This window comes from Oryctolagus cuniculus, chromosome 6 (genome assembly GCF_964237555.1).
Source record: "Oryctolagus cuniculus chromosome 6, mOryCun1.1, whole genome shotgun sequence".
Lineage (NCBI taxonomy): Eukaryota > Metazoa > Chordata > Mammalia > Lagomorpha > Leporidae > Oryctolagus > Oryctolagus cuniculus.
Genome location: NC_091437.1, coordinates 134745907 through 134761736, shown reverse-complemented (window position 1 = coordinate 134761736; position 15830 = coordinate 134745907). Strand labels below are relative to the sequence as shown.

Genomic DNA, 15830 nt, shown 5'->3' with positions numbered 1-15830 from the left:
CAGTAAATAATACTTGAGTCAATGGGTGATTTATTTGGAACAAAACAAAAAATATTCTTACTTTATATCAAAAATAAAATAAATCCTAGGGGAAATAAAAATTAAATAATAATCAGCATAGTGAAGTCTTATACAGCATCAAAACAAAAAAGATATAGCAAAGTTTAAGATCCAAAGATTGGTAATAAAAATGAAAAGTTGTCTAAATGGTAGAAAAATCAGTTTTAAAAGCAGATGAAAATTATTTCCCATATAGATAAGTTAATGGCTAATATTCCTAAAATATAAAGAATCTATATAATTTAATATGAAACACTATGAGTAGAATTAAATAAAGCAAAAGAAGATAGGAGTAATTTATGAAAAAGTAAATACAAATGGTCAATAAACATAATTTTAATTATGTAATTCTAAGAATTAGAGAAATTATTTAAAACTTACTATATTTTTCATATAAATACTTAAAAATAGTTAGTGCCTAGAATATTCCAGGATATAGCAAAATGCATTCTCATATATTGCCTTTGGGATTATAAACAGTTGTAATTTTGATATAATGAACCCTGGAAGCCAGCACACATTCGATGAGCAGAAAATTCAGTACATTTGGTGGATTAAGATGCAGCTTTTGAATGAAAATCATTTGAAAATACTGGTAATTATTTTTATAATTGGAAAAAGGCTATTTATAAATTTTCAGGTTTTATAATTATTTGATATACTAAAAAGTAAACAGATTACCATTTAAAAAAAAAAGACATTTCAGCTATTGTATAACAGACCTGGTGGTCCAGATAGAGGTGTGATGCTTCTTATTGTTGGGGTTCTGAAACTTTTTGCCTATAAAACAATGACAATATGCATTATTTTTGTTCTTAGTTTTATGAGCTAGGTCTATTTGTTATATTGCTTTGTATTTCAACATTATCCATATGACTGAAAAAAATTCCCTTTTACATATAAGAAATAACATTTATAACATTTTCTGATCATTCAAGGTCTTTTTCTTACGTCTAGAAATCCTCTTTCGGCCGGCGCCGTGGCTCACTTGGCTAATCCTCCACCTGCGGCACCAGCACCCTGGGTTCTAGTCCCGGTTGGGGCACCGGATTCTGTCCCAGCTGCTCCTCTTCCAGGCCAGCTCTCTGCTGTGGCCCAGGAAGGCAGTGGAGGATGGCCCAAGTGCTTGGGCCCTGCACCCACATGGGAGACCAGGAGGAGACACCTGGCTCCTGGCTTCGGATCAGTGCAGCGCACTGGCCGTAGCGGCCATTTGGGGAGTGAACCAACAGAAGGAAGACTTTTCTCTCTGTCTGTTTCTCTCTCACTGTCTAACTCTGCCTGTTAAAAAAAAAAAAAATCCTCTTTCATTTCAGAATGTTTTTAACCTGGAACTTTAAAATTACATCATTCTTCTATTAACAGTGTAAGCCAAACTGAACCATAATAATACAGCTGTCTGGTAAAGACTAAGGGATTTGGTGAATAAAATTAAAGAAAGTCTGATTTTGCTTAAGTCTATGAAGACCAAAAAAAGAAAGGAAGCATGTTTCAAAAACACAGAAGCAACACAAGGCAACCCACCAGAGAATAAAGAGATCATGTAAAACAAAGCTTAAAAGCATGGTTGTTCAGCTGAGATCCTCAGAATGTGAAAGAGCAAGCCCAATCAGAGCTTTGGAATCAGAGAAACCCTTGTTTCCCTCAGCATTTCACTGGGCACTGGAACACTGTAGTACTCGGTAACTGACAACTTAAAACACAAATTAACTTTTAAAAATATATGGGATGCTGCTTAGAAGCAAATGTATTTTACCCAATTTATGGCAACTAAGTCGTGAATGGCTAATATGGTATACACAGTCACATTTTATCTTATTACATTAGAAAGGATATAAAAAGGAAAAGTAGATCTATTTCTATTTAAAATGAAGTAGTGAGTCCATTGAAAATAGGAAAAGGAAGAATAAAAATAAAAGCAGAAATGAAGAAGGGGGAGAGTGTGAACAAGAAAATAATTTGCAAATATAAAAAGTTTAATTCATTAGTAAAATTAATTTAAAGGAGGAGGAAACAAATAAAATTTTAAAAAATTCATTTATTGTGGAGGATAGCTAAAGTTGGGGAATACTATCCTTAGACAATGCTAAGATATTTTAAATGTAGAAATATAAAAAAATCTGTAAATTAAAAAAAATAAATACCCAATTCTGCAAGAAAGAAACCAAGGTCAATAATACATAAGTTAAAGAGGTGATCCCTACGTACATTGAAGGTGCACGCCCAGCTGCTGATGTGGCCTTTGCACGTGTTATTTTCAGCGATTGGAATCCCATCCACACTGACTCTCACAGTGTAGGAACCTTCTGGCATTGCTCTGGAAGGTAAATGCAGAACACATCAAGAATATAACAGCTCCCTCACTAGAATATAGTATTAATGAAAAATACTGCCCCAGACCACATGTCATTTTTGGACAGAAGTTTCTAAATTGTAATTTATGTGTAGTTAAACTCCATTCTCTCTTATGAGGAGATGAGCTCCATCCCAAGCATTTTGCATATTCCAACATCAGGAAGCTCAGGGAATGACTATGCTGATTACTCACATTGGTGTTTATTATGAAGATAACAAATACAGTAATGACAGAGGTATTAATAATCACTTAAATCAGTAACAGCCATAGATAATTTAACTTTTCATGCTTTGTTTTTGTTTTTAAGTATTAATTAACCAGGCTTCCTTCTCAGTAAGATTTCACTGGTAAAAAGCAGCCAGGAAACCTAATATAGATGAAATCTGGAATATGTATTACTTGTTTTTCAGATCAATGTTGAAATCTTCAATCTAAAATCATTTTAGAAATATTTTCTATGTTGGTAACAACACCAATAAATTTAAGCTAATAGTAAAGAACTTGAAATGGCATTACATAAAATGATCATTTTTAATCTTAATGACTATGAAGATTTTGAGCAAAATTAATCAAACTGGACAGGAAAGCATAATTTTAGTATTTTGAGACACATGATTACAATTTAATAGTGGCCATTTATCTTCTACAAGGGCTCAATAATGATAGGATGATAGCTCTAAAACATGGAAAAGGGTAAAGAATATATTTTCATTCAGTATGTAAAAAGAGCACTATATTGAGTACAATAAAAGTATAGCAGTCTAAACATAATGACATACAAAATAATAACATAATTAGAAAATATTACTTATAGTAATCAGGAGATTAACCTATCATAATTCTAATATGAGTAATTGTGATTCTTGACATGATGAAAATGACATTGCTAGAGATACTTCACAACAGACCTAGTGTAGCATGTAATATGAGTTGAATGACTTGCATCTTTTTCTACATCACAAGAAATTGACTGGAAAGAAGAAACTAATTGCACACTGTTTCCCAGCTCGGCATTATCCACTCCATAGTTGAACTGATTTTCTTGGGAAAAACCTGAAAAAGTAAGAAAAACAAATTATTATTCACGGGATTCTAATTTTAGTTATCCAACTATTATCATTCAGTATTGAATTCAATGAATTCAATAAATAAAATAGATAGTGCTGAAATCATCAGTTAACTTATCTCATATTTCTCCCTATGACTATAATCTTTGGAAGCATAAAAATTGGCCTTTAATTAATTATTAATAAAAGCATTGCTATATCTAATGGGGATAACTACTATGAAAAGCCAGGTTAAAGTGAGGAGGGAGGAGAACAGTGTTTTATAAAAGATGAGGTTTTGACCTTGAGTTCCTCTAAAGCAGTTTGAGGTGCAGACGTGCAAGTAGACAGTTTGTTTAGGCAGTGATCCCTTAAGGATGAGAGAGAACAGAACTTGAATAAAGAAAATCTGGCCACTACTGAGGACAACTAGGGCTCAATCTTCTGGGAATTTTAGGGAAAATATAGCATTCTCCTCAGAACAAAACCAATGATAAGCAGCATTTATTCATCAAATCCAGTCCCCGTTGGCTAAGGGTTCCCCTCTGGGGGAATAACTTCCGCATTTCAGACTGCACGTTGGTATAGGCTATAGGAATTTGAATGTCCTAAATCATTGCATTAGAGGAAGACATTTTGTGGGAACTTCAGTCAGGATGCTGGAAGCATAGACTGAGTCAAAGAACACAGAGGACTGTTTTAACCTCTGTGGCTCAAACCAGAGGTAACAAGAAGACATGAAGCTGTGTAAGAGGGATCTGAGACAATCCACCCCTCACATCATACATATCCATCCATGCCCTCCATGTAAGCATAGTCTATCAGGACAGTGGCCAGTGGAGAGCTCTGTAAAAGGTTGTATACAAGTGGAATTAGTGAGGGGCCAGTGCATTGGCGTAGTGGGCTAAGACTCCACCTGCAGCACCAGCATCCCATATTGGAGCCGGTTTGTATCCCAGCTGCTCCTCTTCTGGTCCAGCTCTCTGATAGGGCCTGGGAAAGCAGTAGAGGATGGCCCACGCCCTTGGGCCCTCGCACTCATATCAGAGATCTGGAAGAAGCTTCTGGTTCCTGGCTCCTGGCTCCTGATTCTGGATCAATCCAGCTTTGGGGGATGAACTGGCAGATGGAAGACCTTCTCTCTGTATCTCCCTCTCCCTATCTGTAACTCTCTCTCTCAAATAGATAAATAAATAATTTTTTTTAAAAAAAAGAGGGTTAGTGGGACAAGCTACAAGCCACACTACTCTTAACTGGTCTTGAGAGGCTATAACTAATGTTCACCAAGCCCTTTCTCTATCACTTATTGTAGATTTCCCAAAACCTTAGCCAGAAATGGGGGTTAATGGGGGTGACACTAGCCTTCATCTCTGAGAGGTCTAAACTTTATTTGCTTTGCCATTGATAGGCGATGGTTGACACAATTACGTATTCACAGTTATCACTGGACATGGAAGCCAAGGGATACACTCTTGAGTATCCTGAATTCTGGATACTTCTCCTTATCTGCCTTAAGCCAAGGCAACTCTACATATTATTCAGAACTCTCTCTAGTAGTACGTGCTAACTAAGTGTGCTTGATGAATTCAAGATGATTGGATATTAATGGTCGTTTCAATTTAGTGAAACTCATACTGTGAGTCTCAGCAGAAGCATTTTCTACTTGGAAACTCAGACCACAAATCCTGCAGTATCTAAAGCTGTAAAGACAGAAAGCACCAATCCAATCTCTGGCTCGCTGAGAGTGATTATGTAAGGGAGCAAGCTGTTATTTCCAGCTCAGTGTTTTCTATCTATCTGGAAGCAATTGCATGTGTCTGTCCTTGGTTCAGTGCATGGACCACATTATGGAGGATAGCATCCCACCCATCAGGACATTGTACCCAAGCAGACATCTTGGCTGTGGTTTTAATAGACTGTTCTATCATCTTATTAAACCAGAGATTTCAGTGATACAACTTCACGGTCCTGTACTCATTATTACAACTTTGGCACCATAAAATGTATTCCTTATAAAGAAGCAATATTTTCACCTCCTCACTGGCTCCTCAGCTGAGCAGCATGTACTGGGGTGGTGGCAGCTTCCTGGCCCTGCCTGTGCTGGGTGGGCACCTCCCAGAGCTTGCAGAGTAATACCAAGGTCTGATTTGGGTTGGGCAGGGGGGGCCTATCCTCCTGCTGTGCTGTGGGGGTCGTAGTAATCCAAAAGGTGTTTTCCTGGGTCCTAGGAGGGTGGCTCAGTGACACTGCCAGAAATACAAGCCCCAAGGCCACACAGGTGCTTCTGTTCAGAATACAGAAGCTTGGGCCAGACGTTGGGTTGGTGGAAGGAGGTAGGAATTGAACCCTGCCACTCTATGGAGTGGAACTCCTTCAATGGAATGAGTTGACCTTTAAATGCAGCTGATTTGCAACCAGAGTGGGCCTGGTTGCTCCACTTCTTTTTTTTTTTTTTAATTAATTAATTTATTTTAATGGCAGAGTTACAGAGAGGCAGAAACAGAGAGAGTTCTTTTATCTGCTGTGCTGGTTCATTCCCCAAATGGCCACAATGGCCAGAGCTGGGCCAGTCTGAAGCCAGGAGCCAGGAGCTTCTTCAGGTCTCCCATGTGGGTGCAGGGGCCCAAGCACTTGGGCCATCTTCTACTGCTTTCTCAGGCATAGTAGAGAGCTAGATTGGATATTGAGCAGCTAGGACTCAAACCGGTGCCCATATGGGACACTGGCACTGCAGGCGGTGGCTAATTTACCTACTATGCCACAGTGCCAGCCCCCTGCTCCACTTCTGATCCAGCTCCTTGCTGCTGTGCCTGGGAGAGCAGCAGAGCATGACCCAAGTGTTTTGGCCCCTGTACCCATGTGGGAGACCCAGAAGATGCTCCAGACTTCTAGCTTCGGCCTGGCCCAGCTCAGGCCATTGCAGCCATTTGAGTGAGCCAACAGATGGAAGACCTCTCTGCCTCTCTTCCTCTCTCTGTAATTCTTTCAAATAAATTTTTAAAAAATCTTAACAATAAATAAATATTATTCTGAGTATCATAGGTACTTAATATGAAACATCATTACAGTCAGGTTGATGATATTATTTTTGAAGTTATAAAAATTGTTCTATTACAATAAAATAGTTACATCTATGTCATTAATGTAAATCTGTAAGCTATTTAAATTTCAGAACTTAACTTCCTACAAACCATATCATCCCACAGTACAACAACAAACTTAACATCAGGGAATAAGAAAATGGTAAATCTAGGGCAGGCGCTTTGGCATAGTGGGTAAATCCACCACCTGCAGTGCCAGTATCCCATAAGGGCACGGGTTCAAGTCCCAGCTGTGCTTCTTTGATGCAGTTCTCAGCTAAGGCCTGGGAAAGCAGAAGATGGCCCAAGTGCTTGGGCCCTTGCACCCACATGGCCCTTGCACCCACATGGGAAACCTAGAAGAAGGTCTAGGATTCTGCACCCGCCTGAGAGATCCAGAAGAAGCTCCGGGCTCCTTTCTCTCCATCTCTCTGTCTATAACTCTACCTCTCAAATAAAAATGAAATAAAATAATTTTAAAATAAAATAAAATAAAACACACAATCAATAGGTAGATGGCCAGGATTTGAATCCAGGTTGAGATGTCAATGCTATTTATTACCTGTTATCTAAAGTAACTACCCAGTCCCTATGTTCCTAGTTCCTATTCTATCTTTCCTTTATATGCAGGAAAAATAAGCACTTAGTAAACACAGGGTAGCAATTTTAATAAACACCACTATTTTACTCAAAGCTTAAAACAGCCAAATGACTCATTCAGCATAAAGTACAAATAAAAATGTCATATTTTCATGTGAAGGATATTTGCATAGAATTTGCTGTTCTGAATCTAAAAAGGCAGTTACTGCTAAAATGGAATTGTGAAAACAGCAAAGCAAATTACTTCTACTTATAAACCCTCTCTATTCTTTAGCCAATTTCTGCTTATCTTTGGAGTTCACATTGAGTTTGGGACACACAGAAGGGCTCCTGGTAACTAAAGAATGGAATGTTTTACTTGTAGTATCATTCTTGATGTAATATAAATATATATTTGTTTCTAAAATGCATATATTAAATCAATGATATGTTAAGACAAATCTTCAGCATTACTAAGCTCACTAAAATCCTTAAAAATAATTCCAACAAAAGATTATATTGTTCTGAGCTTTGGAGGTGCTATAATATCACATATATACATATATACATATATACATATATACATTATACATACGTGTGTGTGTGTGAGAGAGAGAGAGAGAAAATGTCATGGGGTGAAACCAATGAGAATAGATGCACCAAATCAACAAGAATTGTTCAGATTTTCATTATAACTTTTGCTTAAACATACAAGCATAGAAATATTTCTAATTTTTTGCTAGTTCAAATAGGTGAAAAGAAATAAAGAAATCACTTGTGAAAAGAATTTTAAGTGTATAAATTCTAAACAAATAACTGGGCATAAAGAAGACACCTCTGGAAGCACTCCAAGTACTAAGATTACAGGAAGGGTTGGGTGTACCCTGAAACAAAGTTGAGGCTTCAAGTGGAAATTCCTGACCTGTTGATGTTTTCTTTTTTTCTTTTGCAGAAAAACTGGAGACAGGAATTGCCAGGCATGCAACCTGGGTCTCCTGATAGCAGTAATCCAACAGTAACGCCCTTGCTGCTATCATGGAAAATGTCGGCGTTGCTAAAGCTGGCAGCTGTCATGGATAATACAGGCTGGTTTTATTTTTTCAACCATAAAATGCAGGCTTGAGAGTATATTAACCTACTTAAAAGTTATAACATTCACAAGAATGAGAAAGAAAGATATAGTATGACAAGTGGAAGATAAATCCTATTGAGTGAAATTGACCTATAGCATAAATGCAAAATATAATAAAACCAAAATAGCTCCAATTTATAGAGCATAAACTATATCATGGGTACCTTAGTTACAGCATTGCTTTCAATATTCACAATAGTCCCAAGAGGTAGGAATTAATAGCCTATTTTACTAGTGAGGAACATAAGACTCAGAGAAGTAACTTGTTTCAATCACATAGTATAAAGTGGCAAAGATGGATTTGAAAGTCATTCAGATAGACCAAAATCCATGTACTTTCCATAATATTAAAAAATACATAATTCAAAAGTATATTTCAACAAAAACATGCATGACACGCATTGTAACAGGAAAATAACTAAGACAAAAGAATAGAAAAGTAAAATGTTACCCTACTCTTGTTACTGATTTTAGAAATTATTTATTTATTTATTTATTTGAGAGAGACAGAGACATAGAGAACAAACAGAGAAGAGAGGGATGCATTTCCATCTGCAGTTTCACTCTCCAAATACAAACAAGGCTCCTGGCTGGAGCCAAAGACTGGAGCCAGGAATACCATCCAGGCCTCCCATATGAGTGGTGGGGACCCAAATAAGCACTGGCAGGATGCTGGAATCAAGAACAGAGTGGGACCTGAACTCAGGCACCCCGAAATGGGTTATAGGTGTCCCATCCAGGCTAGGCTGAACAACTGACTCTAATTTTTTTTTTTTAATAACGAGAGACATGATATCAAGGAAGACAAGTGAGCAATACACTTCTGACTTTATCAAAATAATGTTCTTTATTGAATTATTCACCGTAGAAGGAGATAAAATCATTTCTGTGACCATGCCATTGCTCAAGATATTTTTGTTTAGGTATCATAAATGTAAAATCTTCTAACTTTGGCTCCTTAAGCGCAATCCTTGAACATAATAATGAATGAGCATTTCTCTGCTTTTAAACTCAATATTAATTTGGAAATAACCCAAAGTCATCTGGATACACCAAAATGTTTAACAGTAGATTTCTTAGTAAGTGGAATTTCTGAAAATTCACTTTGTAAGTCAATCCTTTCTACAATATTTTTGTAATGACTTTTACAAAAATAAAACAGGGGCCGGTGCTGTGGCGTAGGGAGTAAAGCCACCACCTGCAGTGCCAGCATCCCATATGGGCCCCAGTTCAAGTCCCATCTACTCCACTTCTGATCCAGCTCTCTGCTATGGCCTAGGAAAGCAGTAGAATATGGCCCAAGCCCTTGGGCCTCTGCACCCGTGTGGGAGACCTGAAAGAAGCTCCTGGCTCCTGGCTTAAGACCAGCGCAGCTCCAGCCATTTGGCCAACTGGGGAGTGAAGCAGTGGATGGAAGACCTCTCTCTCTCTCTCTCTCCTTCTCTCTGTGTAACTCTGACTTTTTTTTTTTTTTTTTTTTTTTTTTTTTTTTTTTTTTTGGACAGGCAGAGTTAGACAGCAATAGAGAGAGAGAGAGACAGAGAGAGAGAGAGGTCTTCCTTCCATTGGCTCACCCCCCAAAATGGCCGCCACAGCCGGCACACTGCAATGATCCAAAGCCAGGAGCCAGGTGCCTCCTCCTGGTCTCCCACATGGGTGCAGGGCCCAAGCACTTGGGCCATCCTCCACTGCACTCCCGGGCCACAGCAGAGAGCTGGACTGGAAGAGGAGCAACCGAGACAGAATCTGGCACCCCAATCAGGGCTAGAACCCGGTGTGCCGGCGCCGCAGGCAGAAGATTAGCCTAGTGAGCCACAACGCCAGCCTAACTCTGACTTTCAAATAAATATATAAATCTTTACAAAATAAGAACAATTTAAAGTCAAATAAGATCAACATTTAGGTAATCACCGAGGATTTACAATTTCATTTAGTCAGTGTCCTTGATTAATAAATTATCACTTCATATAATTCCACAAATGAACTATCTATGGATCACAGACAGCTGGGGTAAATTATATGAATGTAGTCCTTCTAAATAAACTTTGTTCAAGTTTCATGTAGCCATAGGAGTTCTGATATATTTTGAAAGCTCATTATCATTGCTTTATGCATATTCTGTATATTTTATGTGCACCCAAAAATTTATATTAAAATTTATTCAATTTAACCCACATTAATGAAGTGTGTTTTACATGCAAAAGAAAAAGAGCTGTACCTATGTAATGTATGGTATCCAAGTTGGTGAGTCTGGAAATAAGTATACACCAATGAAATTATTGCCACAAGAAATTCCATAAGCATATCTATTGCCTTCAATAATTTCCTCCTGCCTGCTCTGTTTTAATTTTTGTAAAAAGAACATTAGATCTACAACCTTTGAAAGAGTTTATGTACACGGCCGGCACCGCGGCTCACTAGGCTAATCCTCCACCTGCAGTGCCGGCACCCTGAGTTCTAGTCCCAGTTGGGGTGCCGGATTCTGTCCCAGCCGCTCTTCTTCTAGTCCAGCTCTCTGCTATGGCCCAGGAGTGCAGTGGAGGATGGCCCAAGTGCATGGGAGACCAGAAGGAGGCACTTGGCTCTTGGCTTTGGATCAGCGCAGCACAACGGCCGTAGCAGTCATTTGGGGGGTGAACCAACGGAAGGAAGACCTTTCTGTCTCTCTCTCTCTCTCACTGTCTAACTCTTCCTGTCCAAAAAAAAAAAAAAAAAAAAAAAAAAGAATCTATGTACACAATACATAGGCACCATGCTGTACAACAGATTTCCAGGACTTACTCATTTTGCATAACTGAAAGTTTTTACTCTCACCAATACCTTCCATCTCCCCTTCCACCCTGACAACCATGATTTTACCTCTGCTTCTGAAAAGCAGTAAAGCAGTATTTTGACTCAGTCTCTGAGAAATACATACACAAAGACTTATTTAGCCACCTGTATCATTAAATCAGCCAGAAAGTAAACAAATAAACCATGGTGGGGTCAGGGTATCTGCAATTCAAATAGAATTCAACTCTTCCATAAATCTATGTCAGAAGCACCCAAAATCTGCGACACTAGGAAAAGTAGATTTTCCCTATGATATTTTGTTAAAAAAAAAAAGTCTAATAGTCTCAGAACATTGACAAAAGAGTAAAGCTTATCACTAGATAATCAATGATAGTCTTCCAAAACACCTTGAGGATAGAATTTTTTTGTTTGTTTCTTCCTAGAGTTGTTCTTTGTCTACATATACCTAAACTTGTGGTTTCTGGATCAGAAAAAGGTTGAGATTTGAAGACAGAAGATGGCGAGGTATTATTTTTAGTTTGTTTTTTGTTTGTTTTGTTTTTTAAATCTTGATCTTTCTGTTTAATACTCAGTGGCTTCAAACACACCATCTTAAAAGGAAGTTACAATTATAAGGAACACATGGTTAAAGACATCTTGAAAATAACCTCTGGAAAAAACATTGTTTCCTGTTATGAACTCTAAAGAGAATGCTTCAGTCCAAACTCTGCTGTTCACAATGTAGAGGTATAAACCTTTTTAATTACATCAATGAAAGACTGAATTCTGCAGACATATTAAAAATGTTGAAGACATTTCAATATATTTAACAGAATAATTAAATATCTTGCTTTGTCAAATCTGACTCCAAAAACTTACTTTAAAAATCAAATAATGCGGCCGGCGCCGCGGCTCACTAGGCTAATCCTCCGCCGGCACACCGGGTTCTAGTCCCAGTCGGGGCGCCAGATTCTGTCCCGGTTGCCCCTCTTCCAGGCCAGCCCTCTGCTGTGGCCAGGGAGTGCAGTGGAGGATGGCCCAGGTGCTTGGGCCCTGCACCCCATGGGAGACCAGGAAAAGCACCTGGCTCCTGCCATCGGATCAGCGCGGTGCGCCGGCCGCAGCGCGCCGGCCGCGGCGGCCATTGGAGGGTGAACCAACGGCAAAGGAAGACCTTTCTCTCTGTCTCTCTCTCTCACTGTCCACTCTGCCTGTCAAAAAAAAAAAAAAAATCAAATAATGCATTTTGTTAATTTATTTTTAAAATGTTTTTCCTTTCCTTTAAAATTTCCAAACTACCAGAATACGACTATCACTTATATTGCAAAAGCCTTATGGCTGACACAACTACATATTTGTATTTACTCTTAGGAAGAGCTGCTCATTCAATATATTTACTGAGTGCATGTTTTCACCCATAGAACAGGCAAGGAGGTGAGGGATCAAACTAACCCACACCTGGAGAGAGGGTGAGTGATAGGTGTTAGGTGGCAGGAGAGGGGATCCAAAGTTTGCTTTCTATTGCCTTTCTTCTTTCATTAACAATCTATTTCTCTACCATGGCCTTGAATATCTATTTTGACATCCCCCATATTTAACTTGATATACAAATAAACACATGAGGAACAAAGCAAATAATTGCAGAGTTGTGTTAAACATGTTTCTTTTGGCTCCATCACGGAATCATTGGTCTTAAGCAAGGAATTAAAACAGGACAGAATTACATAATACTATAATAATTCAGATGATCAGGTTGATAGAGACTTTTGGCACTCAAAGGGCAGAGAGCGTTACTTTGGCCAAGTGGCAAAACAACTCCGGAGTGTTTTTTTGTTTTGTTTTGTTTTGTTTTGACAGGCAGAGTGGACAGTGAGAGAGACAGAGAGAAAAGAAAGGTCCTCCTTTGCCGTTGGTTCACCCTCCAATGGCCACCGCGGCCAGCGCGCTGCGGCTGCCGCACCGCGCTGATCCGGTGGCAGGAGCCAGGTACTTATCCTGGTCTCCCATGGGGTGCAGGGCCCAAGCACTTGGGCCATCCTCCACTGCACTCCCTGGCCACAGCAGAGAGCTGGCCTGGAAGAGGGGCAACCAAGACAGAATCCGGCGCCCCGACCGGGACTAGAACCTGGTGTGCCGGCGCCGCAAGGCGGAGGATTAGCCTAGTGAGCCAAGGTGCCAGCCCAGAGTGTTGGGGTTGCTGATTATAACCATAAAGCTCTCAATGTAACATAGTCTTCACTCAACTTTGTCAAAATAAAAGCAACCATACCTTCTCCTCTGATAGTCAGCCTTGTTGCTCCATTGATGCTGCCATATTTAGGTATCACTTCTGTGACTTTGGGGATTATTTTAGAACCACCTGAAAGATAGTATAGTGGTGGTAAAATCATCATGTTCTTCAATCATCAAATTTTGTATCATATATCACACATTTATCAGAAAAAAATGTAAAAAAATTATAGGATGGAAAGTAAATCACACTCAGGTTTTATTTTTGGCTCTACTCCTAACCTGTGACTCAACAGGGAGTTAAGTCATTAGCTGAGTGAATATTTATGGGTTTTCTGTGAAATGCTAACAAAGAGCAAGAATCATTCATAATCATTTTCATCAGTCTTACCTAACATATTATAAAGCAGTCACTAAAGCCTTAATTTCATGTAGTGGTCCACTATGCAGTTCTATATCTATGCACAGCAGCAGACAATGCTGATGTGGAGACAGAGATTATAAAACACAGAAGAGTGCAATGCTAGGTAGCTCGAAAGACCTGTGTAGGTACAAAGAGCAATACTGTGTTTTAAGAAGAAATTTTTTTCTGTGTCAGAGACTTCAGGAAAGATGATTTCTGAATGAGTTCTTAATGTAAAATCCATTAACTCACCTAAAAATTGTGTTAGCTTCCAGGGCAACAGAAGAATCTAACAGACCCAACTATCTCAAAGCTTAGCACAGAGAGAACTGAACTACAGAAAGGAGTTCAGGCCCTGAGGGATCAGAAGAGGGGTTTCAGTCACTGGGCTTGGGTCACACAGGCTTCTAGGGAGGAGGGGTGTGCTGCTTCATTGAGGAGAGCAGAGAACGATCAGCTAGGCTGGACCTACCACCAGAATGATAAACAGAGTTCTAGATTGGGGACGCTGCCCTTGCAAACACAAGGTGGATGAACCACTCTTCTGGATAACTGCAAGTAATTCTTTAAAACAACTCAAAAATACACAGTGGATAGAAGAGTTTATTTCCTGCCTAAACTGTAGGGATCTGGTAATTACTAGAAGCCCACAACAAATCCTCCGTGTAGGCAGAAAAATTTAGGTAGGGACATTAAAAAAAAAAAAAAAAGCCACAGGAATCACGAATTGAAGCGGGTGTCTGAGAAAGTGGTGAAGAAACTGTGATGGGATATTTGATTCTTGCCTGGGAAATGTTCCCAGGTGGACTTCACCTATGACAGTAAAAGCCCTGCACCATGAAGGAGACCCGCTCCCAAGGCCCATGTCCTTGCTGTCTGTCTGCCAAGAGATCCGAGATGCTTCTGCTCCGGGCACGTTCATGCTGAAGGCAGCAGACGCCAAGAGCAGGAAACTCCAGCAAGGGAGCAGTATCCTATCTCCAACCAGGAGGCTCCTTGCCTATCTCAGGTTCATCCTACCCTTATCTCCGCAGACAACTCCAGTTTCTTGTCTTATCAGCCTCTTCCAGCCTCTCTTGGGTATTACTTTGAAGACACAGGGCAGCTGCCCCTCAAGTGACTGACACCCATCACAGAGACCCATTCCTGTCCTAGGGGCACATTACCCTCCCTTCCTTGGGAAAAGGCACCCAAGCAGAATTGGGGGGAGAGGGGGAGGGACACTGCAGGCCCCTCACCCTCTGCCTAGCCAACCTTCTGTCCCTTGTCAGTCCTGCCACAGGGTGGGGGCAGGGAAGGGAGAAGGTTCCATAATTGAATCAGCAAAGCTGATGAATTAAACGCAATTACTCTGTGTCTCTTTTTCTGTGTCCCACCTCTATCCCTTTCCGTCTGCTCCCTCTGCACTGGCCCAGTCTGCCGGGCCATTCTTGCAGGCCCCTGGGTCCATGGGATCGCCCTGTAACCTCACCCACAACTTCAGCCCCGCGCAGGTGGCAGGTGGTCCCTCCTGTCCCGCGCCCCCGAGAGCAGTGGTCTTGTTCAAGTGACCTCTGCTGGTTGCCTCCCTACAGCCCCACCTGATTACCTGTGTGGGAATCCGCCGCACGCAGGAGCAGCCCCCAGAAGACCCAGGTCTCCAAGAGCCACAGGTGTCCCATCGCAAAGCCGGCTCCGCAGAGGCGGCGCCCGCCTCCCGCCGCCGTCGCCAGCTCTGGAGCGCGAGTCGCTGGCGCGCAACACTCGCCCCACGCGCCAGGCGAACTCGGCCACCCCCGCCTGCCCCGTCTGCCCCGCCCCCGACTCTCGGGCTGAGCCTCTGGGATTCGCAGTCACACACCACTCCCTCCCCCACCAGGACGCACCTGGATCTCTTCCCAGCAGACTGTGTTCGTCAAAGCTCCACACTCAAACCCGGTGCTGACATCCCGTGGTCGACCCCTAGGTGATACGGCCCTCCTCCTTCGGACGAGAGGGATCAATGGTCAAGTTGTCGGCCAACCATGGCCCCCGACTTTATTTCCCCACAAGCTTTAAAACTTTGGGTCCAGTATACTTTCTTTTGCCTGCCCCATCTGATCATTAATTTTCTCTGCCTGGCCCCATACCTCTTCCTGACACACAAGCCCCACCCACTCTCCCCCTTCACATCAAATAAGATCATGTGATCCCT

General features: G+C 40.8%; 1 protein-coding gene across 3 annotated transcripts in view; it reads right to left on the bottom strand.

The window, feature by feature from the left end:
• PKHD1L1 (PKHD1 like 1) overlaps positions 1-15405 on the bottom strand; it is a 196712-nt gene extending 181307 nt beyond the window's left edge. For all 3 annotated transcript variants that reach the window (XM_070075409.1, XM_051843973.2, XM_070075410.1), the window contains exons 1-5: positions 15246-15405; positions 13295-13384; positions 3325-3469; positions 2269-2377; positions 783-840 (exon numbers count right to left, since the gene is read on the bottom strand). In XM_070075409.1, coding sequence (XP_069931510.1) covers positions 783-840; positions 2269-2377; positions 3325-3469; positions 13295-13384; positions 15246-15318 — 475 coding nt within the window. In that variant the 5' untranslated portion in view covers positions 15319-15405. The remainder of the gene's footprint in view (positions 1-782; positions 841-2268; positions 2378-3324; positions 3470-13294; positions 13385-15245) is intronic.
• Positions 15406-15830: the final 425 nt, after the last annotated feature.